The sequence below is a fragment of the Hylobates moloch genome, unplaced genomic scaffold, assembly GCF_009828535.3.
Source record: "Hylobates moloch isolate HMO894 unplaced genomic scaffold, HMol_V3 SCAFFOLD_10, whole genome shotgun sequence".
Taxonomy (NCBI): Eukaryota; Metazoa; Chordata; class Mammalia; order Primates; family Hylobatidae; genus Hylobates; species Hylobates moloch.
In genome coordinates, this window is record NW_026652285.1 from 21,845,548 (window position 1) to 21,873,265 (window position 27,718).

General features: G+C 38.0%; 1 protein-coding gene and 1 non-coding gene across 6 annotated transcripts in view; both read right to left on the bottom strand.

Annotated features, from left to right (window-relative positions):
* NPEPPS (aminopeptidase puromycin sensitive) overlaps positions 1-27,718 on the bottom strand; it is a 103,398-nt gene that overhangs the window by 31,236 nt on the left and 44,444 nt on the right. For 4 of the 5 annotated variants that reach the window (XM_058446056.1, XM_058446057.1, XM_058446059.1 and 1 more), the window contains 10 exons: positions 24,001-24,078; positions 13,891-14,012; positions 10,540-10,647; positions 7,677-7,877; positions 7,134-7,230; positions 6,980-7,013; positions 6,014-6,128; positions 3,307-3,471; positions 2,128-2,232; positions 1,639-1,699 (listed from right to left, as the gene is read on the bottom strand). In XM_058446056.1, the coding sequence (XP_058302039.1) occupies positions 1,639-1,699; positions 2,128-2,232; positions 3,307-3,471; positions 6,014-6,128; positions 6,980-7,013; positions 7,134-7,230; positions 7,677-7,877; positions 10,540-10,647; positions 13,891-14,012; positions 24,001-24,078 (1,086 nt within the window). Of the gene's footprint in view, positions 1-1,638; positions 1,700-2,127; positions 2,233-3,306; positions 3,472-6,013; positions 6,129-6,979; positions 7,014-7,133; positions 7,231-7,676; positions 7,878-10,539; positions 10,648-13,890; positions 14,013-16,261; positions 16,318-24,000; positions 24,079-27,718 lie in introns of those variants that run through there. The other variant, XM_058446058.1, reaches the window with a different exon arrangement.
* LOC116476090 (U2 spliceosomal RNA) lies at positions 27,424-27,614 on the bottom strand. The gene has a single exon (XR_004250148.1). It is a non-coding gene; the product is annotated as a U2 spliceosomal RNA (small nuclear RNA).

Genomic DNA, 27,718 nt, shown 5'->3' on the forward strand with positions numbered 1-27,718 from the left:
GTCCTATAAGCTGCATTCAGGTGTAGCACCTTATTTTCTTTTGAGACTGAGTTTTGCTGTTGCCTAGGCTGGAGTGCAGTGGCCCAATCACAGCTCACTGCAGCTTTGACCTCCCAGGCTCAAGTGATCCTCCTACCTCAGCCTCCCAAGTAGCTGGGTCTACAGGCACATGCCACCACACCCAGCTAATTTTTGTACTTTTTATAGAGATGAGGTTTTGGCATGGTGCCCCGGCTGGTCTCAAACTCCTGGGCTCGAGCAATCTACCTGCCTCAGCCTCCCAAAGCGCTGGGATTACAGGCATATCAGCCAGCTGGTGGAGCATCTTTAATATCGTATTTTTACTGTACCTTTTCTATATTTAGAAATGTTCAGGTATACAAATACCATTGTGTTGTAATTGCCTATAGTATTCAGTACAGTAACATGCTGTACAGGTATTTTGTAGCCTAGAAGCAACAGGATATACCATGTAGGCTAGGTGTATATAGCCTAGAACATACTGTGTAAGTTTATGTAAGTACATTCTATGATGTTCACATATTGATGAAATTGCCTGACAACGTATTTCTCAGAACATATCCCTGTTGTTAAGCAACACAAGACTGTATTCCCTTTATTTTTTATTTTTTCAGAGACAGGATCTTGTTCTGTTGCCCAGGCTGGAGTGAAGTGGTGCCATGATTGCTCACTGTAACCTCAAACTCCTGGGCTCAAGTGACCCTTCCCACTTCAGCCTCCTGAGTAGCTGGGACTACAGGCACATACCACCACACCCGGCTAATATTTTTGTATTTTTTGTAGAGGTGGGGTCTTGCTATGTTGCAAGCTGGTCTTGAACTCCTGGGCTCAATCAGTCCTCACATCCTGGCCTCCCAAAGTGCTAGGATTACAGGCGTGAGCCACCACACCCAGCCCAGACTCTTTAAATTGGCAAAATATTCAGTTATGGAAAGCAGAATGCTGGAGGATGACCAAAGGGATAATGAGTCCTGATTCATGTTGACCCAATGACTTACTGCAGGTTGAGTATCCCTTATCCAAAATGCTTGGGACCAGAAGTGTTTTGAATTTCATATTTTTTTTGGATTTTGGAATATTTGCATTATACTTACTAGCTGAGCATCTATAATTGGAATATCCAAAATCTGAAATGTTCCAATGAGCACTCCCTTTGAGCATCATGTTGGCCCTCAAAAAGTTTCAGATTTTGGGTGGGAATTGAACAATGAGAACACTTGAACACAGGGCGGGGAACATCACACACCGGGGCCTGTCATGGGGTAGGGGGTTGGGGGAGGGATAGCATTAGGAGAAATACCTAATGTAAATGACGAGTTAATGGGTGCAGCAAACTCACATGGCACATGTATACTGATGTAACAAACCTGCACGTTGTGCACATGCACCCTAGAACTTTAATTAAAAAAAAAAAAAGTTTCAGATTCTGGAGCATTTCAAATTTCAGATTTTCAGATTAGAGATATTCAACCTGAACACAGCTTCAAATAAGGTTAATTTACTTATTACATGGATCCTGACCTTGAGTTAAGTATTCAGAACAAAAAAAAAATGTCCCAGCCTGGATAGAGTGACAATACTTTCTCTCCATTTCTATCTCAAGCTATTAAAGATTACCTGTGGCAGCATTCTTTTGTTGGAACTTGGTTAAATACATGTTCATTCCTTTCTTAAAGTCCTGAGAAAACACAATTTTTAAAATCCAGGGAAGTCATATCTCAGAATTTATAATATACTTGTTTATTAGTAATCAAAAACAAATTTATTCAAATACTCAAGTATCAGATACACTGAAACACATATATCTTTCTGATGCCTACTGCCTTTTATTTAATAATGCATACTCTATGCCTTCTATTCTTGCTCTTAAATTTTATACCAGCCTCCCATTCCCACTCCCAAACATACTTGCACATCACCCATCTAAGAGACCACAGTAGTCAACTTCAAATAACTGAATTCTCATTCTTTTTGGTCATTAAAAAAAAATGACAAGCCAGAAACTATTTGGGAACTTAATCCAAATAAAGTGATACATTTTTTTCATGCAAAACTCTATGATTTCACCATAAAAGAATGAAATATTTAAATTTTTTTTTTTTTTACCTTATCCCCAATGTAGTCATGCAGCATTCGGATGACAGATGCACCTTTGCTATATGATATAGCATCAAATATCTCATCAACCTCAGATGGATGGCCCACACTGACCTGGCAGACAGTGTGATTCAGGGTTATGACAGGAAGCAGATAGCCTGTAATACTGAATTACATCAAACGCTTTCTAGGAAAACCCTTCTAACTTACATTTTTCTGCCTTTAACTCACTCATAATGTATAATGATGGTCCTCAGAAAAATGTAGTAACTAATAATAATAAAGTTGAATAGAACATGATTCCTGTCATCCCTTAGAGCCTGGGTTCCATTCCTGGCTTTGTTCTGCTGAGAGAGAAGCCACTATGGTTCTGTTTATTTTTGGGGTAGTTGCAGAAGAGTGATGAGGAAGACATGGAGGTGAAGAACATTAGATTTCTTGCACTAATTGTAATGAATTACAATTATATGGGAGCCTAATTAAATATGTTGAAGTAGGATTATAACTCTAGTTCTTCAGACACAAAATTTATATATATAAACTGAAGTAGGGACAGGCTAAGTCAACAGAATTAAAGTATTCATAAAACAGACCCTGACAATAAAATATGTCCAGAATTTTCCTTGACATAAACAATGGAACCATAGTGTTACCCAATAGGTATGATTTCTCCCATACTATTCTTTTTCTTTTTTTTTGGCAGAGTTTTTTGCTCTTGTTGCCCAGGCTGGAGTGCAATGGCACGATCTCAGCTCACCGCAACCTCTGCCTCCCAGGTTCAAGCGATTCTCCTGCCTCAGCCTCCCGAGTAGCTGGGATTACAGGCATGCGCCACCATGCCTGGCTAATTTTGTATTTTTAGTAGAGACGGGGTTTCTCCATGTTGGTCAGGCTGGTCTCAAACTCCCGACCTCAGGTGATCCGCCCGCCTCAGCCTCCCAGAATGCTAGGATTACAGGCGTGAGCCACTGTGCCTGGCCAGACCAATTTTTTTTTACTGCCTACCTTAAAAAGAAATGTTAATTAGAACTTAGACTTACTAGCTTTTCAAGACTAGAAATATGAACCAGTAAAATCACCCATGCTATTTTCTCTTCTTTTCAAAGTCCAAGGTATCTATGTAACAAATTACGTATTTCATTGTAAATGAGAGCAGTCATAGGCTAATGGTTAGAAAGTATGGCTCACTTCAATAGGATGGCTGTTATCTAAGGCGTCAAGCTCCTGGGCACGGGTGTAATCAGCAGAAACAAACTGAGTCCAAATATCATACTCTGGGAAGCAGTGGTCTACACACAGATATTCAATCCAGGATGCAAAACCTTCATTTAACCAAAGATGAGTCCACCATTCCTAAAAACAAAAGATGAAAATACTTAAAGAAAATGAAATGATTGTCATGCTACTAATCTAAAACACTCACACGTCCCTTCCACTATACTCCAAAACTCACAATTTAATGACTTAAAATTCAGTTCAAAACATTTGGCAAGGAACTCACATTTCTGAAAAAGAGAGAAGACTAAAAGAGATGTCAAGAAAGGCCAACTGGTGATATTAGAATTATATCTGAGGGTCGTTTTCATCATTTTTTTTTTTTTTTTTTTTTTTTTTTTTTTTTTTGAGACAAAGTCTTGTTTTGTCACCAGGCTGGAGTGTTCACCAGTAGCTGGGATTACAGGCATGCATCACTATGCCTGGCTAATTTTTGTATTTTTAGTAGAGACAGGGTTTTGCCATGTTGGCCAGGCTGGTCTCGAACTTCTGACCTCAAGTGATCCACCTGCCTCGGCCTCCCAAAGTGCTGGAATTACAGGTGTGAGCCACCATGCCTGGGCCAAAGGATATTTTCAAAACATTGTAAATAACTTCTCCCCCAAACTCAGACAGGGTCTCATTCTGTTGCCCAGGCTGGAGTGGCACTGGCACCATCGTAGCTCACTGCAGCCTTTAACTCCTGGGCTCAAGCAATCCTCCCACCTCAGCCTCCCAAAGTGCTGGGATTACAGGCATGAGCTACCACACCTGGCCTTTTCAGGGGGGACTGGTTAGGTTGAGACCAGTTTAGGCAACAAAGTGAAACCTTGTCTCTACAAAAGGCAACACAGTGAAACCTTGTCTCTACAAAAAGTGCAAAAATTAGCTGGGCATGGTGCCACACACCTGTAATTGCAGCTACTCAGGAGGCAGAGACAGGAGGATTGCTTGAGCCCAGAGGTCAAGACTGTAATGAACCATGATTGTGCCACTGCACTCCAGCTTAAGTGACAGAGTGAGACTCTGTCTTTAAAAAAAAAAAAATTATTTTGATATTACGTGATAAGTGGCTATTTGCCTAGTAGCTTTCTAAAATAAACCAGTATAAAATGAAACTTATTTTCCAACCTATCCCTAAGCCCTTGGAATTTCAGTTCTAATAACTAGAATAGTTACATAAAACCAGTAAAAAGTTGTTTAATAAGAATGTACACATTTCCCCTACTAAAATTTATTGCTTGTAGTTTCAAAATAAAATCATAAAGTTCTCTCAAAGCCAAGCAAAAAAACTATTTGGTACAAAGTAGCAAACTCGCTGCATTAGAAGAAAAGGCCATTTCTTCACATATTTGAATACAGGCACCAACACATAGTTCCACATGAAATTATATTTCTTTTTTTTTTTGAGATGGAGTTTCGCTCTTGTTGCCCAGGCTGGAGTGCAGTGGCGTGATCTCGGCTCACTGCAACCTCTCCCTCCCAGGTTCAAACGATTCTTCTGCTTCAACCTCCAGAGTAGCTAGGATTACAGGCACACACCACCACGCCCAGCTAATTTTCTATTTTTTTTTTTTTTTTTTACTGGAGATGGGGTTTCGCCACATTGGTCAGGGTGGTCTCGAACACGTGACCTCAAGTGATCCACCCGCCTCGGCCTCCCAAAGTGCTGGGATTACTGGCGTAAGCCACCGCGCCCAGCCTGAAATTATATTTCAAAGAATTTTTTTCACCTGTAAAATTTTAAATATCCAAAATAAAAGGAAAATATTTATTTTCAAGGGTTGACTTTCTGTAGAAACTCTCTGAGACACATAATAGTTGATAAATGTCTTACATTCTTATTTATATGACGTATGGGCTCAATCTACATTCAAATCAGGTTCTGCTCTTTGGCAGCCTAAAATGTTGTCAGGGAATCTAGCTGGCTCCAGAATATCCAGTTATTTAATTGCAGAGGTACATCTAGTTCACTTATTAAATCCTGTGCTCCCAAGCTCTAACACAGTTGGCATTCATAAATAGTATTTATTTAGAGTAAGAGTGAAAAATCAGGACTGAAGGACAGAGATCATTACTGCAAACATTATAAGGATTTCAACAGAACAGCTGGAATTTTAATACAGCTTTATTCTGCAGTTACTCTGCAGTTTGTTAACTTTTATTTCATTCAATTTCAACTTAACATTTTAGGCAATGAAAAAACTGACTCCTAAAAACATTTCGCTCTAATTAAAGATCAGTTTGTTATTCATCAGGTTACTTTTCAGCTGTGAATCAGATTAACAAATAAGATTCAAGAAACAACGGTTAGCCTGGAATCTCACTGCATGATTCATTCATCTACACCTAAGAGGAATCTTTTTCTCTCACCCAAATTAGTATCTTGACTTTTCCCATTTGCAGACAAATTGTAGAACAGTTTAGGAAGAGTCTGTTGAATAAAGACTGTCCATATGCCCTTGTTCAATGCAGAGATTCTGATAAGCCCTTTCAAAGTGGACTTTTTAAAATAATACTTTTCTATCACTCAATTATTTTTTGGCACAGTGTTGCAGCCAAACTTGAAATACTATGTAGCCAAAATAATGTGGAGTAAGATGAAGATAAATATATTTGAGCACTTAAAAATATTAAATACCATAGTAACAAGATTTCCAAACCATTGATGGGCGAGTTCATGTCCCACAACCAGAGCAACCCACTGGCGGGATGAAGAACAGGAATTTTTTGGATCAATAAGCAATGCAGTCTCCCTGTGTTTAAAAAAAAAACAACAAAAAACAAATTTAAACAATAAAAGTGGGCATGCATAAGTTGGGAAGATTCAGACAGTAAGTGAGATGGACAAGTTAGGCTTTAGAGATATTAGGAAAATATTTCCTAATTTGGAAAGAAAAAGTTTCAGGAAGATTAAAAACTATCCCAACAGAATTAATACAACAGAATATCAAAGATGTGACACAAGTTTAATTATCAGTTTGTTGATAGAATAGCTGCCTGAAATTTTGGGAAAACATTGACTAAGGGATTACGGATTACTGTGCTAGATGGAGAGAGAAGAAAGTCCTTCCATTACATGAGGGGAGTGGTGGAGGAAGATGCATTCCATAGTCCCAAAAACAGCAGTGAGCCAGCTGTCCAACACTTAGCTCATCTAAGAAGGCAATTGAAAGTAGAAGGCAAAAACTTGTTCACAGACAGACTCTGCTTTTAAAAGTTATTCAGCTCACATGTTTATGTTGTGGTGACAGACATGTAAAAACTTGGCTAGCAGATATGAAATTAGGGAAGGTTCTCCAAGCTGGATAAATAGCTATGAAACTACTGGCAGGAAAGAAAGGCACTGCAATGAGAAACTTAGCCAAGAATATATCTAAAAATGCTACCACCGCCAGATGCTCACTTTAAAATCTTATACCCTCAGACAGTAACACCAAAGGGAGGGGTGTCCATCTGCATTCTTGAAATGTGCATGGAAGTGGGGGAAGGTAGAAAAATTTACACCAAATTGTAAAGCAGAAGCTACTGAACTGTGATTAGGAGGGAAGCCCTTTTGAAATCAGTGATTGAAAAGATATGGCAGGGTAATACATCATTAACATACCTGTAAGTAACAAGGCCCCAGTTCTCCATGGCACCTTCATAAAATAAATATAGACATTTATTGATATATATATATATATATATACTCTTGCATCAAAAGTCACAAAATTTTAAAAAGTTATTACAATTCAGCAATAAAATGAAATTTACTTTACCAGCTGCAAAGTCTGCAATAGCAATGAGATCAATTTTAGGTAGAGGATAAGGAACGCTGAAGTAGTCCTTATAAAAAGGTAAGGTTTTAGCAGCAACCTATAAAAGTATAAACAAAATAACCATCTAATAAATATTTTATTATAATTCATATTGAAACCCACAAAGGAATCCTGTTGCAAGCCAATGTATCTTAAATTACTAGAAATGAATCCCAGGGAGCCCTACCTCTGAAGACTGCCTTAGCTCCAAACTTTGAATACAATGGCCAAACTTTAATCCATTTATAACTTGATATGAAACATATAACTACATATTTTCCGACCCATTCCCTAGAGAAATTCCACTCTTATATTCTCTTAATTATTATTTCATAAAATAACGAAACACCAAGGTTGGCATTTCCAAAATTCTATTAAAAATAAACCAAGTAGCACAACTTTCAGATTAAATTATAAATAACTGTACTAATAATTGACCAGAAATGTAAATTCCCCAACCTGGAGTTATGGACTGTTGGAACAATCCTCTTCAAGTACATTTACCTCTAACGCAAATTTTCCTTGCTCTGCTTTGCCAACAGGAGTGTAAACACGGACACACACACCATCTTTTGACCTTGTTTCTACAAAGTCATATTCACCCACAACAAATGCCACCAGATATGTAGACATAACAGGTGTGCGGGCAAACTTCACTTCCACTAAATTTTCATCATCAGGGTATGGTTTCCGGTCAATTACATTCTTTAAGAAAGAAAAAAAAGAAAAATTTAAATAGGTTTACATTAATACCACAGAGCAAATACCTGCCAAAAACTGTAGGCTTTATTGCATCTCTTCCCCCTTTCTATTCTAGCATGGCTTATTTCTCTACCCCAATTCATCCAGTGCTTTTATGCTGTCTTTAAGAAGGAAAGTGGTCTGATAAAACACTCATACCAAGAAGCTGGAGGCTGAAGTGTTAAAACTACCAAGGACCTGTGAGAGAAAAGAGGAATGGACTTTTCTCAAATACTTATTATAAGCCAGGCATTGGGATGATTTAAGTAAGGGCTTCATACTTTTCAACTGACATAAGTTTACGAGAAAATGACTATTAACAAAAATAAAATAGGGGCCAGGCGCGGTGGCTTACGCCTGTAATCCCAGCACTTTGGGAGGCTGAGGCGGGCGAATCACAAGGTCAGGAGATCAAGACCATCCTGGCTAACATGGTGAAACCCCGTCTCTACTAAAAATACAAAACATCAGCCAGGCATGGTGGTGGGTGCCTGTAGTCCCAGCTACTTGGGAGGCTGAGGCAGGAGAATGGCATGAACCAGGGAGGCAGAGCTTCAACTTCAGTGAGCTGAGATCACACCACTGCACTCCAGCCTGGGCGACAGAGCGAGACTCATTCTCAAAAACAAATAAATAAAATATAATATAACTGTAGAATCTCCCATTTCAAAGGATACAAACTTCTGGATTGAGGACATTCTCTACCAAAGTTGGCTCTAAGCTTATTTGTGAAGAAATTTCAACTTTACCTTTGGAGTCCCTAATTTCCTTTGGTGTTCTCCCCCTTTTTCCTATTCAGGCTGTTTCCTCAAGCTCTCTCTATTCTTCCTTCCAAGGAAGACTTATTCAAGAACACACTGATAAATTCACTCATACTGAAGTGTGAATGAATATTTCCGTTTAATATATTAGCCTCCTCTTCTAAGAATATGTGAGAAGAGAATGACATTCTATTTATGGGATTCTCTTCCCCAATAAATACATAAAAGACAGTTATTTTCAGGTGCAGCAGGTTTTTCCAAGTTCCCCACACAAGACAGTCCTAGACAATACACTTCAAGTGGGGAATGCTTACCCTGTTCATGAATGAGATCAATAACACTGGTGAAGAGAATACATTCCAAGAATACAAACAGCCAGAAACCTAAATATACTTCATTATGCAGCTATATCTTTTGAATTTTTTTAACTTTTTAAAAACATAGAGACAGGGTTTTGCTCTGTTGCAACCTTTTCTTTTTCACCCGAGATGGAGTCTTCCTCTGTCACCCAGGCTGGAGTGGAGTGGCGCAATCTCAACTCACTGCAGCCTCCGCCTCCCAGGTTCAAGCAATTCTCCTGCCTCAGTCTCCCAAGTAGCTGGGGTTACAGGCGCCTGCCACCATATCTGGCTAATTTTTGTATTTTTAGTAGAGATGGGGTTTCACCATGTTGGCCAGGCTGGTCTCGAACTCCTGGCCTCAAATGATCCAACTGCCTCAGCCTCCTGAAGTGCTGGGATTACAGGCATGAGCCACCATGCCTGGCCTATTTTTTTTTAAGAGATGGGGTCTTGTTCTGTCACCCAGGCTAGAATACAGTGGTGCAATCATGGCTCCTTGTAGCCTCAAACTCCTAAGTTCGAGAGATCCTCCCACATTAGCCTCCCAAGTAGTTAGGATTACAGGTATGTGCCACCATACATGACTAATTTTTAAGTTTTAAATCTTTTGTAGAAATGATGTCTCACTATGTTGCCCAGGCTAGTGTCAAACTCCTGGCCTCAAGCAATCCTCCTGCCTTAGCCTCCCAAAGCACTGAGATTACAAGCAAGAGTTACTACACCTGGCTTTCTTTTGACATTTAAAAAGTCAAGACCTTTTTCTTTTCTTTTCTTTTTTTTTTTTTTTTTGAGATACGGTCTGGCTCTGTCACCCAGGCTGGAGTGCAGTGGTGTGATCTCAGCTCACTACAACCTCCGCTTCCTGGGTTCAAGTGATCCTCCCACCTCAGCCTCCCAACTAGCTGGGACTACAGGTGTATGCAACCACACCCAGATAATTTTTGTATTTTTAGTAAAGACGGGATTTCACCATGTTGGCCAGGCTGGTCTTCAACTCCTGACCTCAAGCGATCTGCCTACCTTGACTTCCCAAAGTGCTGGGATGACAGGTGTAAGCCACCATGTCCAGCCCAAGACCTTTTGCTTTTAGTTACTATAAATCTATTAAACTTGTCATTTAATTTACCTCTCTAAATTAAAAGAAGTAGATAATCTTATAAATGTATTTAACAAGGAATTTGACAAAGAGAAAATTCTCCAAAAATAAAGCTATCAAGAAAAAGAGGTCTTGGCTGAGCATGGTGGCTCATGCCTGTAATCCCAGCACTTTGGGAGGCTGAGGCAGGAAGACAGATTGAGCCCAGGAGTTTGAGACCAGCCTGGGCAACATAGTGAGACCCCAACTCTACAGAAAAAAAAAAAAGAAAGAAAAAGAGGCTTATTGAAAATAAAGAAAACTAATATTTATGTTCCTATAATATACCAGCACTGTAGTAGGTGGTTTCACATTATCCCATCTAATCAGCAAACTAAATCTGCTAAAGCTTATTAAAATTTTAGATAAACTTATAAACACATACATACCATGTTTGATAAAGCTACTCTGTCTTTAGGAACAACCAATGAGATATCAAAAGTTGCTTTGATAGCAGGCTCATCCCAGCAAGGAAAAGCCCTTCGGGCATCAGTAGCCTTAAGAAAAGAAGACGAAATATAAATACCTTAGAATTAACCTAACAAGTTATTTCATAAAGCAGTCGCCATTTCCCTCTGTCATTCATTCATTCCCTTGTTCAAATATTTACTTTCTCTTCAGTGCCAGGCAACAAGCTAGGCGTTAACTAGAAAAAAAAGACAACACTTGCTACCACTGCCATTCCAGCAATTATCCAGGCACTGTGTCTGCTATGGATTTTAACAATATAATTATTTACAATTAAATTTTTGTTTACATTTTAACATTTCAAATTTAATGCAAATGCCTTCAAATCAATAATGTTAACACAACACAGAGCACAGAACAGTAAAGAGTATGCTACAAGAATTCAAAGTTGGGAAAACATGGTAAGTTGCCTCTCTGGCTTTTATTTTTGAATTAAAAATAAAAATATTCTCAATCTTTGATGTGCTTGTCTTTATCTGGAATGGCAGCAATGGGAATAAAGACAGATGCTCTATCAATTCAAAACAGGTCATTCATTTAATGGCACTTCCATATGCTACACATAAAACTGTCACCACTTGACCTACTTGAGTCCTTGCTCTTTCATTAAAAATTTAAAAAAGAGCAAACTTATGAAAGCAAAATAAAACTTAGGGATTCTGCAGGGTATCAGTTATAAAAGAAAGAAACTTTAGTAAACAGAATGTTCCATTTATTTAGTAAATAAAATGGAACCAATGACAAGATTCTGTATCATGAAAAGGAACAACAGGTCAGGTGCAGTGGCTCATACTTGTAATTCCAGCACTTTGGGAGGCCGAGGTGGATGGATCACCTGAGGTCAGGAGTTTGAGACCAGCCTGGTCAACATGGTGAAACCCTGTCTCTACTAAAAATACAAAAATAAGCCAGGCATGGTGACACGTGCCTGTAATCCCAGCTACTCGGGAGGATGAGGCAGGAGAATGACTCGAACCTGGGAGGTGGAGGTTGCAGTGAGCCGAGATTGCACCACTGCACTCCAGCCTGGGTGACAGAGCAAGAATTCGACTTAAAAAAAAAAAAAAAAAAAAAAACCCAAAGAGGTAGAAGAAACTTACGGAAAAGCAGGGAAAAAATTTTAGATGGCTGACTACATTCTCAAAAACATTAAATAAACAATGAATTCTATCAATGAATAAATAAGACATCTGAAAAGAAGGGAGAGTATAAGGAAAGAAATGGCAGCACAGAAGCATCTAAATTAGAAGCAGCAGCAGTAGAGAAATGAATTTATACTAAAGGAAATTAATGACATAGATAACAAGATTTAAGTTTGAAAATATCTAAAGGACAAAGTGATAAAAGCAATTAAACATATATGTGAGAGACAGATACTAGAGCTAAACTGAGTATTAGCTGAGAAGGGAATGGAATGGATATCACAGTGAAGATATAACAGAAAAACTCTTTCACACTGAAAAAATATCTGAATCTAAAAATCAATAAGGTTCACCAAGTACTATGCAAAAATCAATGAAAAGTGAACACATGGTTTAAAAAACAGTTTAATTTTCAAGATCAAGATGTAATTTAACAAGCAAGCAGGAAGAAAACAAAGCAAAACAAAACAACATCTTACCTACAAAGGAAGAGGAAACATTTTAGTCTGTGACCCCTCCTCTTGAAAAAGTGAGATGTAGAAGACTTTGGAAACAATATTCACAGACTTTTGAAAGTGAAAAATTGTAAGCTGATTGTACCACTCTTACAATTGAATGAGCTGGGCCTATTACTCATGGCAAGAGAGAACTCACACCATAGGGAACCAATGGTGTCTCCATAAGAATGTAAGAAAGAACCCACTATACGATTTGGGATTTGGTTTACATGATTTGGAAGAGGGTCTAAGTAAGCAGGGATTCACTCTAGATTGAGTGCTGCAAGAAGTCCTGTGACGCAATTCTATGGATAGGTATCTCAATAAATCTTATCTATACGGAGGCCAGACTAGAGCAAATCTAAAACTGTAATTGGTAAAGAAGCAGTAGTCACTCATTTTAACTGAGAGATGGAGATGTTTGATATTTTGCGGGTAGCATAGTGATCCTGTATGTACTGTACCTAGGCAAAATTATGGATGCCCTTGTTTTGTCTCACTTTATTATGGTCTCAAGTAGCCTTGTCTAACGTTGGTATTCTGTAATATTATGTCTAATAGGGAGAATAACATGGGCTAGCTGTGAGTGCCAGACAACTCCTGGATGTCAAAAGTTGCTCTTTTCACCTTTTTTCATCAACAAATCTATATACCCAGTAAATCTGGTCACGTATAAAGGCAAATGAAAGATTTTTCAGAAAAGCAAAGGCTCAGGAATTACATTACCCACATATTTTCTCCTAAAAAAAAATTGTTTAGAGACATATATCAGCCAACCATTCGAGGATGAAGTGTTCAAAGCAGGTAGAGAAAGGCATTGGAATCATTCAAACACAGAATTAAACCTAAATATCTGTGGCAAATATTATTCCAAACAGAAGGTAACATAAAATTATTGAAAGAGAAGATACATCAGGTAAAACAAATTAGTAGTAAACTGGATAAAAAATTTTAGGTTATCCCAAACAAGCAAACAATGTAGGGATATGGGCAGAAACATAAGAATGGATATCATGAATTGTTTCTTTATCCATATTGAAATTTATAGAAATAAATTTAATTAGATTTAACACTTAAAAATATGACTAGCAGGTTCAAAACAATTTATATAATTTGCAAATACTTGATAAATAAAAATCATCCTGGCCTACATAGGACAGCAAATATATATATATATATATATATGTACACACACACACACACACACACACACACGGAGAAAAAAAAATCAAAGACAGCACAGATACTACAGTAAGATAAACAAAAGATGTCAAAGAAGGAAAGGAATGCTAGAAAACAGGTCATAATGCTGTAGGCAAAGCCATAGGTGTCAAATACTAAGAGAATGATTTTAAGAAAGGTACACAGTATACAGGCAATTCAGGTATCAAAATGTGTCGTGTGTTTGAGTATGTGTGTGTATAACTGTATATAATCATTCCCCAACCCATACCCTTAATTCCCTCCTTTCTATAGAGATAATGGCTAAATATAAAATAAAAATTCTAAAATTGTGAATACAATCATGGCCAAGGGCACCTAGCCTCAAATAATCACCCCACATAATAAAACACAGCTTTGTCAGAATGCCTAATTTAAGGATAATAATATTTTAGAGAAGAATAACCCATACCTCAAACTGTGTTACAGCAGCATAGCGCACCTCTCCAGAAGGGGTAGTATATTTACTTCTATAGAAGCCTTTCATTTTGTCATTCAGCTCTCCAACAAAATCTATCTTTAAGGTTCCCGTACCTGTGATTGAAGATAAATAAAAAACACTTTTATGAAGATGTTAAACACAGTTATCAAAAATATGTCCTCAAGACACTATATTCGGTTAGCTATTTACAACATTCAAATCATTCCTTCCTTTTTCAAATATCCCTCCTGGCAATGGAGAGAATACAGTACTTACTAAAGTAAAAGGCAGACTAATCCTAAAATAACTCTTGAAAGTCATGTTTAGGGTGACTGCCTAAAAAGTTATTAACTTAGTCTCAAACTACCAATATGTGAAAATAAGAACAGGAAAGGAAACAAACATTTATTCTTAAATGATTGACATGTGCTATTGTGCATAGTGCTTTTAAAATATATATAACTATTTATAAACCTGGAAGTAGATATTGTCCTCATTTTTTTCAGATGAGGAAACTGAGGCTGAGAAGCTAAATAACTTGCCCAATGTCATACAATTAGTAAGTAGTGAGAATGGGATAAAATGTTTAACTCCAGAATTCATGCTCTCTGCCAATTATACGTGTCAATTGGTCCTTTTACACAACTTCATGCATAGAAACAGAAATGTAGCCAATTACTCTATCATCAAGATAAGACACTAAATGTTTACTCCAAATGGAACACTGATTGCGTAATTTTGTAAGGAGCTATAGGGAAGACCAATGATTTGATCAGCAACAGGGCATAAAACAAATTCTTACAAGTCACCTCAGTCATTTGAAATCTGACAAAGAAATACATTTAATTAATAAATTATTAAATGCAAATAAAAATACAACTTAAATATGTATTCTATTGTTGTATAAGAGCAAAAACAATTTAGACAAAAAAGTGAGCTTTTTTGTTTATGTACTTTCTTTTTTATAACATAAGAAATTATAATTATTATCTAGTAATCATCTGCTAAATACAGACGCATGGCAAAACAATAATCCCATTCTGTGTTTTACAAATCAAGTCACGAAAAAACGCAGAGGAATGGTGACTTTTTAGTTGACCATTTTAAAGGCCCTACTTATATCAAGATTTAAAGCATGGGAAGTCTAACAAATCAAAGATAGGGCATGACTATAAAGTAATTAACCAATCATACCAAACTTTTATATCCTAATGTTCCTAATGTTTCAAATTGTCATTTTGGAATGCTGAAGAGCAATGACATTTGACATTGTTCAAAATGTTGTGACTTTCTCTATTTTTTTTTTTTTTTTTTGGAGACAGAGGCTCACTCTGTTGCCCAGGCTGGAGAACAGTGGTGCGACCTCGGCTCACTGCAGCCTCCGCCTCCTGGGTTCAAGCAATTGTTGTGCCTCAGCCTCCTGAGTAGCTAGGACTACAGGCGGGCACCACCACGCCTGGCTAATTTTTGTATTTTTAGTAGAGACAGGGGTTTGCCATGTTGGCCAGCTGGTCTCAAACTCCTGGCCTCAAGTGATCCACCCACCTTGGCCTCCTGAAGTTCTGGGATTACAGGCATGAGCCACTGTGCCCGGCCCCTCTGACATTCTTTTGAATGATCTCAAAGTCAAATCTTCATCTTATAAAATTGAATTTGCTTTTGGAAAGGACCAAAAGTTACGGGGAGTGCGAGTCTACAGAATAAGTGAATGACAAACTACAAACTGTTTCTAGCCTGATGCCTCAAACTGGTTCTGAAAGTAATTTAAGTGAAAATTTCAGACCTTTAGACCAAAGTCATCACTAATGAAAGTGCTACATTCTTAATCATTCTGAGAAAAAAACAACTCAACTGAAGCTTAATTGAATAGACATTTGTGATGTTTATTTTTTTAAAATCAGATATTTGTAAATATCTAAAGAAGACAATGAATACTTTTTTCTTTAAAGAGAATAACAGGTTACTGGGACAGTATATATGAATATAGTAAAATAATCGATAATTCTAAATGATACTAAAAAATTAAACTATAAAGCAAAATTTAAATTAAAAATTTTTAATTTCTATTTTCTTTAGAAATTCACTTAATTTTTTTAAAAAAGCAAATGTATTCACATTAATAAAGTTTGCAAAGAACGTCTAACAGATTATAAAAACCTACTACCTTTAATAGAAACTATATGATGGAATTTTATGTTACAATTCCATAAGTGGAATTGCCCAGTCTGTTTCACTAAGTCAATCAACTGTTAAGATATTTTTTAAATATAATTCATATTTCATGGTAAATCTACTTGCATTTTTTCCTAGTTGGAACAAAAGTGGTTTTAAAACTCATAACTAAATAAGAAAGGCTGCTTACACTTTTACTCGGTTTTAAATCTCCAAGGCCATCAAACCATAACAAGATATTGACAGTGACCACTTCCAAAAAGTGGCATACTAAACAAAATACAAAGTATTGGAAAGAGTTATTACCTGAAATTCAAACAAAACACAAGTTAAAGTATTTAAAAATCATTAATAAATTTAATTAGTGTCACATTATATGATACCAATTACAAAGTACTTACTATTCATATAGAAGAATTTTAGGGCAAGTAGGAGAAAAAATGACTTTTTAATAAATTTCATTTATCAAATTTACACCATATTAATGAACGGATTGCCAAATTGTCTAATTTTATACCTATCAACACACATAATTTACAACACTTCCTCAAATTAGGTACCTTATTTCATATCCAATGTATGAAATATTTATCTGTTTGGGGTTGTAAACCTTCTGAAACATACATCAAGCTCGTTTATAAGGTAAACAACTGAAAAATTGGGACTTCCATCAAAAACCTTAAATGTTTAAAGCTTAGGAGAGTATAACAATTGTAAAACCTGGAGTAAATCCTGAAATACTTTAATAATAAGAAATTTAATGAGCCTACTAAATGCTACAAAAATAAAGAGATTAATTTATACAAAAAGGGAATAAAGGTCTTTGCCTTTGTGTCACCACTTCCTTTTTTCTTTTGGAAATGGAGTCCCAGTCTGTCACCCAGGCTAAAGTGCAGTGGTGCAATCTTGGCTCACTGCAACCTTCGGCTCCCAGATTCAAGCAATTCCCCTGCCTCAGCCTCCTGAGTAGCTGGAACTACAGGCATGTGCCACCAGGCCTGACTAATTTTTGTTTTTAGTAGAAACAGGGTTTCGCCATGTGTCACCACTTTTTATTATCTTGTTTTTGACTCTTCAAAATGCTGACAACTACCAGTGTTTCTCCATATAAATGCCACTCTCAGGACCCTCAGCCACTAATTCTAAGGTTGTTAGACCTTACAATCATTATGGTAATTTAATCACTATTCCAGAATGGTGCCAATTTCAGAAAAGTAGGTTTTACTTAGCTGTATAATAGCTTGCATTACTGTTAAATCTGATGAGGCTAAACACAAAGGTTATTAATGTCCTCCTAAGATAAGTTCAGTATTTGCTTCATTATCAGATAGATCACTTGTGCAATCTGTCTTGAAAAAGATTAACTTCATTCTTAAAGCAAACCTTGGGAAAATGTGAAAGCCAATGATTTCAAACAGATATTCAATAATTTAATATTGTCGGCTGGGCGTGGTGGCTCACACTTGTAATCCCAGCACTTTGGGAGGCTGAGGCGGGCAGATCACGAGGTCAGGAGATCGAGACCATACTGGCTAACACGGTGAAACCCCATCTCTACTAAAAATACAAAAACAAAATTAGCCCGGCATGGTGGTGGGCACCTGTAGTCCCAGCTACTCGGGAGGCTGAGACAGGAGAATGGCACGAACCCGGGAGGCAGAGCTTGCAGTGAGCTGAGATCGCGCCACTGCACTCCAGCCTGGGTGACTGAGCAAGACTCCATCTCAAAAAAAAAAAATAATAATAATAATAATAATTCAATATTGTCACACCTGCAAGATAATTTTTCTGTTCTAATATTTGTATCCGTTGCTATATTAGCTCGAAATTGTTATATTGGCCAAAAATATCAAAAATTATGTGAAATTATACTATATTAACGGTCATAACCTTCTCTGACTTGTTTCTGTTATTATTTGAAATAGCTTCACCATTTAGCATGTCTGCCGTAAACAGACCTTATCAAGATGTATCGAGAACGATACATCCCTTATATACTAATAATAAATGGCCTCCAATATTTACAGTTAAGGGGAAAAGAAGAAAGGTGCAGAACATTATGTATGACATGGTGATTTCTGTGTTCTTAAAAAGTATATACATAAATGCTTACAAAAGCAGGGTATAGTTTTGAAAGGAAAATTTCATTTCATTCTGTTGAGGAATGGAGCTGAGAAAGAAGACAGGGTAGACTGGCAAACAAAATTTCATTGCATAGCATTTGAATTTCAAATTATGTAAATGTACTATGTTTTTGAAATATTTAATTTGAAAAATAAAGATAGCACAATGTGGTGGTTAAAAGTGCAGACTTTTGAGTTAAACTGCTTGGGTTTAAATCCCGGCTATGCTACTTACTAGCTATGTTACCTTGGACAAATTATTTAAGTTAATGAAATCATTTATCTGCCTTAGTTTATCTATAAAATAGAAGTAACAGAATCTGGCTGGCGTAGTGGCTCATGCCTGTAATCTCAACATTTGGGAGGATGGCAAGATCCTCTCTCTGAGGTAGGAAGATCACCTGAGGCCAGGCATTTGAGACCAGCCTAGGCAACATAACAAGACCCTGTCTCTACAAAAAAATTTAAAAATTAACCAGATGCAGTGTCATGTGCAGGCAGTCCTAGCTACATGGGAGGCTGAAGTGGGAGAATCACTTAAGCCCTGGAGTTTGAGGCTGCAGTGAGCCGGGACTGCACTACTACACTCTAGCCTGGGTGACAGAGAGACTTTGTCACAAAACAAATCTACCTCAAAAGGTTGTTGAAAGGATTAAATAAATTAATATTTTTGAGGCACTTAAAACAGTACTTGGCACAGATTATGTCGTGTGTGTGTGTGTGTGTGTGTGTGTGTGTGTGTGTGTGTTTGTAATACATATCTTCTATCATGTTAGAAGTTTCTGTCTACTCTTCCCGGGTCAATTCTAACAAATAAACTGATTCCTTTTGATAAATATAGAATGTTTAACTTTTTAAATTTAATGAAAAATGGTTACCATATTTCCTACTGCTGAACAACCATTCAATCTACGCTTTTATTTCCTATACTGGCTAGGTTTATATATCTTTTTAGACTATTTTTAAATATCAGTTTTTTAATATTTCTGCCCCTCACTTCCCTTATTTCATTTGTTTCTGCTCTTAAACCTTTCTTCTACTTTCTCCAAGTTACCTTTTCTTTTTATGAGTTTAATGCTTAGCTAATTAATTTTCAGTCTTTCTTCTTAACTAAATATCCTAACATTTTATCTGCATATGAAACATGTTTATCCCTAATGTTTCATATGTGGTAATTTCATTATTCAGTTCTAAATATTTTCTAATTTCCATAACAAGTCTTCTTTGACTCAATTATTCAGAGGTATAATTTTTCCAAATATATAAAAACGGATTTTTTTCATTTCTCTTTTTCTATTGACTTCTAATTTTTTCAGTGTAAACACAGAATATATATATAGTCTGTAATGATATAGATTTAAAACTCTAAAATTTTTTAAATTTCTATCAAAGTAATAGTTCATAGTTTAAAATACGTAAGCTCCAGGCCCTGCTCAACACTACCCTACTCCCCACACCCTGCCCCTAGAAGCAACCAATTTCAAACTCTGTGACTTCTAAATGTCTTGCTTACACAGCTATTTTTTTCTTTTCCTTTCTTTGAGATAGTCTTGCTCTGTCGCCCAGGCTCGAGGGCAGTGGTACAATCATGGCTCACTGCAGCCTTGAATTCCTGGGCAAGCAATCCTCCCACCTCAGCCTCCCAAAGTGTTGGGATTACGGGCGTGAGCCACCACCACGGCCTATTTCTTCATTTTTCAACTTTACACATTTTCTCTTTACTGTAGAAAGTCATGCTTTAGCTAAACCATCCCCCACTCCAATATCTTTTACAAAGATCAAATTTTCTATGACCTTGCAAATCTGAAAATATCTTTATTTTACTCTAAAATTCAAAGTTGGGCTAAGCATGCAATCTTAGGTTGAAAATCAGATTCACTTTGTATTTTGAATGAACAGCTTCATTAGAGTCTAAGTTTCCACTGTTCCTAATGGTAAGTCTAGGACTATTCTGATTCCTAAATTTTAAAGGTAGTATGCTACCTGCTTGCCTCCTATTGCCCCCTACCCCAGACAGGAACTTTCTGAGAGTTTTACTTTATCACAAAAGTTCTAAAATTTCAGTCAGTGTGGGACTTTTTATATTTTTTAAGCTAGTCTCTCTCAATGGTGTACCTTTGCAAACTGAAGGCTCCTGCTCTATCAGTTCAAGGAAATTTTCCTGTCTTTTTGAAAGTTTCTCTTCTGGCCGGGCACAGCAGCACACACCTGTAATCCTAGCACTTTGAGAGGCCGAAGTGGGCAGATCACCTAAGGTCTGGAGTTCGAGACCAGCCTGGCCAACATGGTGAAACCCCAACTCTACTAAAAATACAAAAATCAGCTGGGTGTGGTGGTGCATGCCTGTAATCTCAGCTACCCAGGAGGCTGAGGCAGGAGAATCACTGGAACCCATGAGGTGGAGGCTGTGGTGAGCCGAGATCGCATCATTGCACTCCAGCCTGGGTGACACAGCAAGATTCTGTTTCAAAAATAAAAATAAAAAAATCCTCTTCCCATTTTCTCTGCTTTCTGTTTTACTAGATGGATGTTGGTTCTGCTGGACTGGTTCTCAAATCTATTTTTCTGTTTTCTATCTGCTTTTTCTACTGCTTAGAAGTTTCCTCAACTTCATCTTTAAAACTTCTACTGGGTTTTTTATACCTATCATAATTTCCAAGTTTTCCTGCTGTAATTCTTCCTATCTGATGGCATTCTGTCCTGTCCTTGTTTAATGAATGCAATGCTTTCTCTTAACTCTCATAGGATAGTAATTAGCTTTGGGTTTTTTTTTGTTTTTTTTTTTTAACTTTCTTTAGATTTGTCTTTGCTTCTTCCAACTTCCTTTATTTCTATTATACTTATAATTTTGCTTTTTGCCCTATCTTTCATTAGAAACTTTTCTCAAATGTCTGTTAAATGCTACCCCAGTGACTTTGGGCTTGGTCATGCTACTTGCTTTGGTCAATGAAATGTGAGTAGACATCAAGTATACCACCATCATACAGAAATTTTATTTTTTATTTTATTTTTTATAGAGACAGGGTCTCACTACATTGCCCAGGCTGGTCTCGAACTCCTGGGCTCAAGCAATCCTCCCGCCTCAGCCTACAAAAATGGTGGGATTATAGGTGTGAGTCACCACACCAGGCTATGCAGAAGTTTTAAACGTGTCTTTGTGGTCTAGCTTTCTCCTCATCCCTGAGCCTCTGCCCTCTGCCATGCATGATACAGAGAGTGGCTGCTCGCTCACTACCAGTCCTGGAAAGACAGTTGGGAGCCAAGTGGAGCCAGTAGAGTTGGTGATATGGCTGCATATGATCAGCAGTCCTCATGGCCCATGTGTGAAAAAGAAAGAAATCTCAGTGGTTATAAGCCACTGAGATTTGTGATCCTATTTGTGGGTTAAATTATATACACAAATTTATATATACATAAGAATACTTCTAGACAGATTCTCCAGACAATGGAAGTAGAAGAAATCAGCGAAACAATCTCTTTCCTTTTCACATTATATTCTTCAATAGCTTTTAATACATGTTCATGGCAAAGTATTTTTTGTTTTGTTTTGTTTTTTGGGACGGAGTCTTGCTCTGTCGCCCAGACTGGAGTGCAGTGGTATGATCTCGGCTCACTGCAAGCTCCACCTCCCGGGTTCACGCCATTCTCCTGCCTCAGCCTCCCGAGTAGCTGGGACTACAGGCGCCCGCCACCACGCTCGGCTAATTTTTTGTATTTTTAGTAGAGACGGGGTTTCACCATGATAGTCAGGATGGTCTCGATCTCCTGACCTCGTGATCTGCCCGCCTCGGCCTCCCAAAGTGCTGGAATTACAGGTGTGAGCCACCATGCCTGGCCCATTTATTTTTATAATAATTACACATAAAGGGCCTCCAAGAGCACTGAAATAAAAGACTAAACATCTCTGATTTAAATTTTTTCTAAAAATAATTTTATATTAATTCAATAGATTCTCAGTAGGAAAATTGTGAAAATCAGACAAAAGATATAAATAAGAATAAAAATCACCAATTATGTCAACACCCAGACATAACCCAGACATAATTATCATTTTATTTGTGCCATTTAGAGACATGATTCATCACCCTAAATATGTAATTTTATATTCTGCTTTTCAATTTTACATTATAATAAGCACTTTACAGGGTTAAGAATTCACAAACCTCACTTTTAATTGCTAAGTATATTTCACTATATAGATACATCATTCCTGGCTTAATCATTTCTTTAGTGTTGAACAAATATATTAATTATAATTTTTTACTACCATAAGTTGTATCTCAGACACTTCTGGGCATAAAGTATTTTCTGTATTTATGACTTTTCCTTGGGATATATTCCTATTAGCAGAATTGCTGGGTCAAAGGACATGAACATATTTAGGCTCTTGATATATTGCCAGAATGCTTTTCAAAAAAATTACATGGATTTATACTCCCCCCAGCGATATCAAGGCAGCCATATCATTGGGGATTTTTAAAATTTCAGCTCACATGAGAAGCAAAAATTTCAGCTCACATGAGAAGCAAAAATTTCTCATTACTAGGCGGCTCAGTATCTTTTCACATGTTTATCAGTCATTTACATTTTCTTCCTTTTGAATTATCTGTTCCTTTTCATTTGTTCATTCATCAAAGTCTTAGTACTTCACCAATTGATTTGTATCTAATTTCTTCCACATATACTAAGCTCAGAAAGTCTATTTCTTTGTGCTTTTATACCTAACAATAGTAACATATCAATGTATCTTTCCGTGCCCTCAGTAACACAATACCTATCTGATCTCTGGTAGTATATCAAAATCATCTGTGACCATTCACTTCAGGGATTTGGATTCAATTAATAGAAGATGGAGCTAGGTAAAGGTATTTTGTTTGTTTGTTTTAGACAGAGTCCCACTCTATCACCCAGGCTGGAGTGCAGTGGCACGATCTCGGTTCACTGCAACCTCCACTTCCTGGGTTCTGGCGATTTTCTTGCCTCAGCCTTCTGAGTAGCTGGGATTATAGGGATGAGCCACCACGCTGGGTAATTTTTGTATTTTTTGGTAGAGATGGGGTTTTGCCATGTTGGCCAGGCTGGTCTCTAACTCCTGGCCTCAAGTGATCAGCCCACCTTGGCCTCCCGAAGCGCTAGGATTACAGGTGTGAGCCACCATGCCCGGCCTAGGTAAAGGTATTTTTAAAAAGGTAAAACTGGAAAACAATACATTACATTCTAGGGTAGAATGATCTTTAGTTTTTGTCCTGTTTCTCTTGGCTTGTTTGTTTAAAGAGAATATAGAGTGACAGGAGGTGGAAACCCTGCTTTTCGTAGCCCAGCTTCCGCAGAAGGAAATGCTGGTGGCCCAAAAGTTGCAACAAACCTCTTTAAAAAACTCTTAATACGGCTGGGCGCAGTGGCTCACGCCTGTAATCCTACCACTTTGGGAGGCCAGGGCGGGCAGATCGCTTGAGATCAGGAGTTCAAGACCAGCCTGGCCAACATGGTGAAACCTTGTCTCTACTAAAAATACAAAAAAATTAGCCCGTGTGGTGGTAGGCGCCTGTAATCCCAGCTACTCGGGAGGCCGAGGCAGGAGAATCGCTCGAACCCAGAAGGTGGAGGTTGTAGTGAGCCAAGATCACGCCACTACTCTCCAGCCTGGGCAAGAGTAAGACTCCGTCTCAAAGGAAAAAAAAAAAAGCTCTTAATACTTAATCTGCTAATAACAACAAGGGAAAAAATGGCATACAATAAATTTCTCTGGAAGAAGTCAGATGTCTCTATATTCATCACGAGATTTTACAAAAGCTATGTCTCTTACCTGTTTGCAGAGTACTAGGGAAAGACAAGGTGACTTTTTCATCTTCATTCTGATAGTTAAATCCTGTAGCATGTATTTCTGGAATGAGAAAAAAAAAATTACTTCACAATTCTGACTGGACTGACAAGACGAAATCAAGACTGCAACATTTTCAAGAGCAAAATCTCTACAAAAACTAAATATTCTTAATTTGGTGAATTAAGTTCCTATTAGCAAGAGTTTCATTTCAAATTAGCCTATTCTAGGCTACATTATCTACATTAAATATGCTCCTTAAAAATAATTACAAATTCTTTAAAATTCACAAAACGTCAGTGATGTACAGGAAACAAGGCTTTATAAATGTGATGCTTTTCTATCAGATTCCTGTGTGACTCTGATATTGTGATATTGCAGTCTTACTCATGAACATTTGAGACTTGGCAACTTGCCAAGATTTCAGTGTTAAAGACACATCAAGGAAAGGTCTGTTCCCCCAAAGATAAGTAGCAATTCAAACTAAGATATAAATCATACCCACTTCTGGTAAAATTCTTTGTTGTGGCCGGGCGTGGTGGCTCACGCCTGTAATCCCAGCACTTTGGGAGGCCGAGACAGGCGGGTCACCTGGGGTCAGGAGTTCAAGACCAGCCTGACCAACATGGAGAAACCCCATGTCTACTAAAAATACAAAACTAGCCTGCTGTGGTGGTGCATGCCTGTAATCCCAGCTACTTGGGAGGCTGAGGCAGAAGAATCGCTTGAACCCGGGGGGCGGAGGTTGCAGTGAGCCAAGATCGCATCATTGCACTCCAGCCTAAACAACAACAGAGAAACTCTGTCTCAAAAAAAAAAATTCTTTGTTGTTACATGAAAACAGGTATGCAAATTGAATTAAGGCTTTGACTTACTCTCTGCCAGGAATGAGAAGAGACTGCTTATTTGACTGATACTTTAGGATGCTTGGACCTGTTAGGGAAATACCCAAAGAGACCAACTTCCAACCATGTCCTATCCCCATTCCAAATGAAAAGCTGGCCAATCAGGCCAGACACGGTGGCTCACACCTATAATCCCAGCATTTTGGGAGGCCGAGGCGTGTGGATCACCTGAGGTCAAGAGTTCAAGAACAGCCTGGCCAAGATGGCGAAACCCCATTTTTACTAAAAATACAAAACTTAGCCAGGCATGGTGGCAAACGCCTCTAATCCCAGCTATGTGGGAGGCTGAGGCATGATAATTTAGAATCGCTTGAACCCAGGAGGCGGAGGTTGCAGTGAGCCGAAATTGTGCCACTGTACTCCAGCCTGGGCGACAGAGCGAGACTCTGTCTCAAAAAAAGAAAAGAAAAAAAAAAGTATAAGGGAGGGTGTAGAGAAACTGGAGCATATATTGCTAGTGGGAATGTAAAATGGTGCAGCCACTTTTGGAAAACAGTTTGGCAATTCCTCAAAAGGTTAAATATAGAGGTATCATGTGATACAGCAATCCCGTTCCTAAGTATATATCCAAGAGAAATGAAAACACATGTCCACATAATGTTTGTATACAAATGTTCATAGTAGCATTACTTATAATAACCCCAAAATGGAAACAACTCAAATGTCCATCAACTGATGGAATAGATAAAATGTGGTATATCCATACAACTGAATGTTATTTGACAATACAAAGAAATGAAATAGCTGACACATGCTACAACGTGAATAACCTTGAAAACATTATACTAAGAAACCAGCCACATATTTGTCCATAACAGGGTAATCTATGGAGGCTGAAAGTAGATTCACAGTTGCCTAGGGCTAGGTGATAGAGGGGAAATAGGCAGGGTACTTTCTTTCTGGAGTTCAGAAAGTGTTCTAAAATTGATTGTGATGATGGCTGTACAACTCTGTAAATAGACTAAAAACCGCTGAATTGTATGCTTTAAATATTAATAGATGACATGTATGGCATGTGAATTATACATCAATAAAGATATTATTGAGGTGGGGAGAAGGGAAAGTACTACAGAAAGACAAGGGAGGAGAGGTGGGCATGAGTACCTTTATCAGTTACAGGATGCTATGGGTAACAATGATTCAAATTACATAACATTTTACAGGCAAGATGCCCATAATTCTTCCTTTCTTTTATGAATCACCCAAATATAGGATTTCAAATGTTTCTACTGTCACTATGGTTCACACATTTTTATAAAGCCAAAATCTCTACAAAACCAATTAAGAAACTATAATTTCAGATTTTAAAAGAACTTTAATAAATCCTCTAATCAAATCTTCCTCATTTTACAGATGAAGAAAATGAGATGTATAAAGTTAATGGTTTGTCAAATGTTAACTAGCTAGACTACAACTCAGTTCCCTTACTTCTATTGCCAAAATTATTTCTACAATCATAAGCTAGTTCCTAAATTTGTTTGGTTTTGTTTTGTTTTTTTTGAGACAGGATCTCACTTTGTTGCCCAGGCTAGAGTACAGTGGTGCTATCTCAACTCACTGCTACCTTTCCCATCAGGTTTGGGAGATTCTCCCACCTCAGCCTCCGGGGTAGCTGGGGACTACAGGCATGAGGCGCCACTAGGCCCATCTAATCTTTTGTATTTTTAGTAGAGACAGGGGTTTCACCATGTTGCCCAGCCTGGTCTCAAACTCCTGGACTCAGGCAATCTACCCACCTCAGCCTCCCAAAGTGCTGAGATTACAGGGGTGAGCCACCGTGCCTGGTCCAGCTCCTAAATTTGAATAGAAATCAAAACTGACAAGAATCACTTCAATGCTTAAGAATGTTCCTTTCTAGGCTGGGCGCAGTGGCTCACGCCTGTAATCCCAGCACTTTGGGAGGCCGAGGTGGGTGGACCATGCGTGGTGGTGCATGCCTGCTATCTCAGCTATTTGGGAGGCTGAGGCAGGAGAATCACTTGAACCTGGGAGTGGAGGTTGCAGTGAGCCGAGATGCGCCACTGCACTCCAGCCTGGGAGACAGAGTGAGACTCCGTATCAAAAACAAACAAACAAACAAAAAAAAAACCTACAGCTTTTGAATAAAAAGGTAAACAACCCAATTTAAAAATGGCAAGACTTAAACTTCACAAAGGAAAATTTATAAATGGCAAAAAAAAAAAGCATATAAAAAAGTGTTCAACATCATTAGTCATTAAGGAAAGGCAAATTAAAATCACGATGACATATCACTACACATCCATTAGACTAGGCTATTAAATGACTGACAATAAAAATGTTGCCCAGGGCCAGGCATGGTGGCTGTTGCCTGGAATCCCAGCACTTTGGGAGGCCAAGGCAGGAGGATCGCTTGAACCCGGGAGTTCAAAACCAACCTGGGCAACACAGGAAAAATAAAAAAAAAATTAGTCACACGTGGTGACACAAACCTGTGGTCCCAGCTACTCCAAAGGCTGAGGCAAGAGCATTGCTGGAGCCTAGGAGTTTGAAGCTAGAGTGAGCCATGATCGTGCCACTGCACTCCCATCTAGGTGACAGAGTGAGACTCTGTCTCAAAAAAGAAAAAAAAAAAAATGTGCAGGGTGTAGCACAATAACTAGAAGTCATGCTGGTGGTGCGTCTTTTACTATTCAAAGATTACACTTGATCTTAGCCAAAAGGCCGAGAAGCGATACTATTCAAAGATTGTAAGCGTTTCCCAACCCCAGGGTTTCTGCATCTGCTTGCAAAGTCTTTCTCCAGATATCTAAACACTTTATGTCATTCAAGCCTCTGCT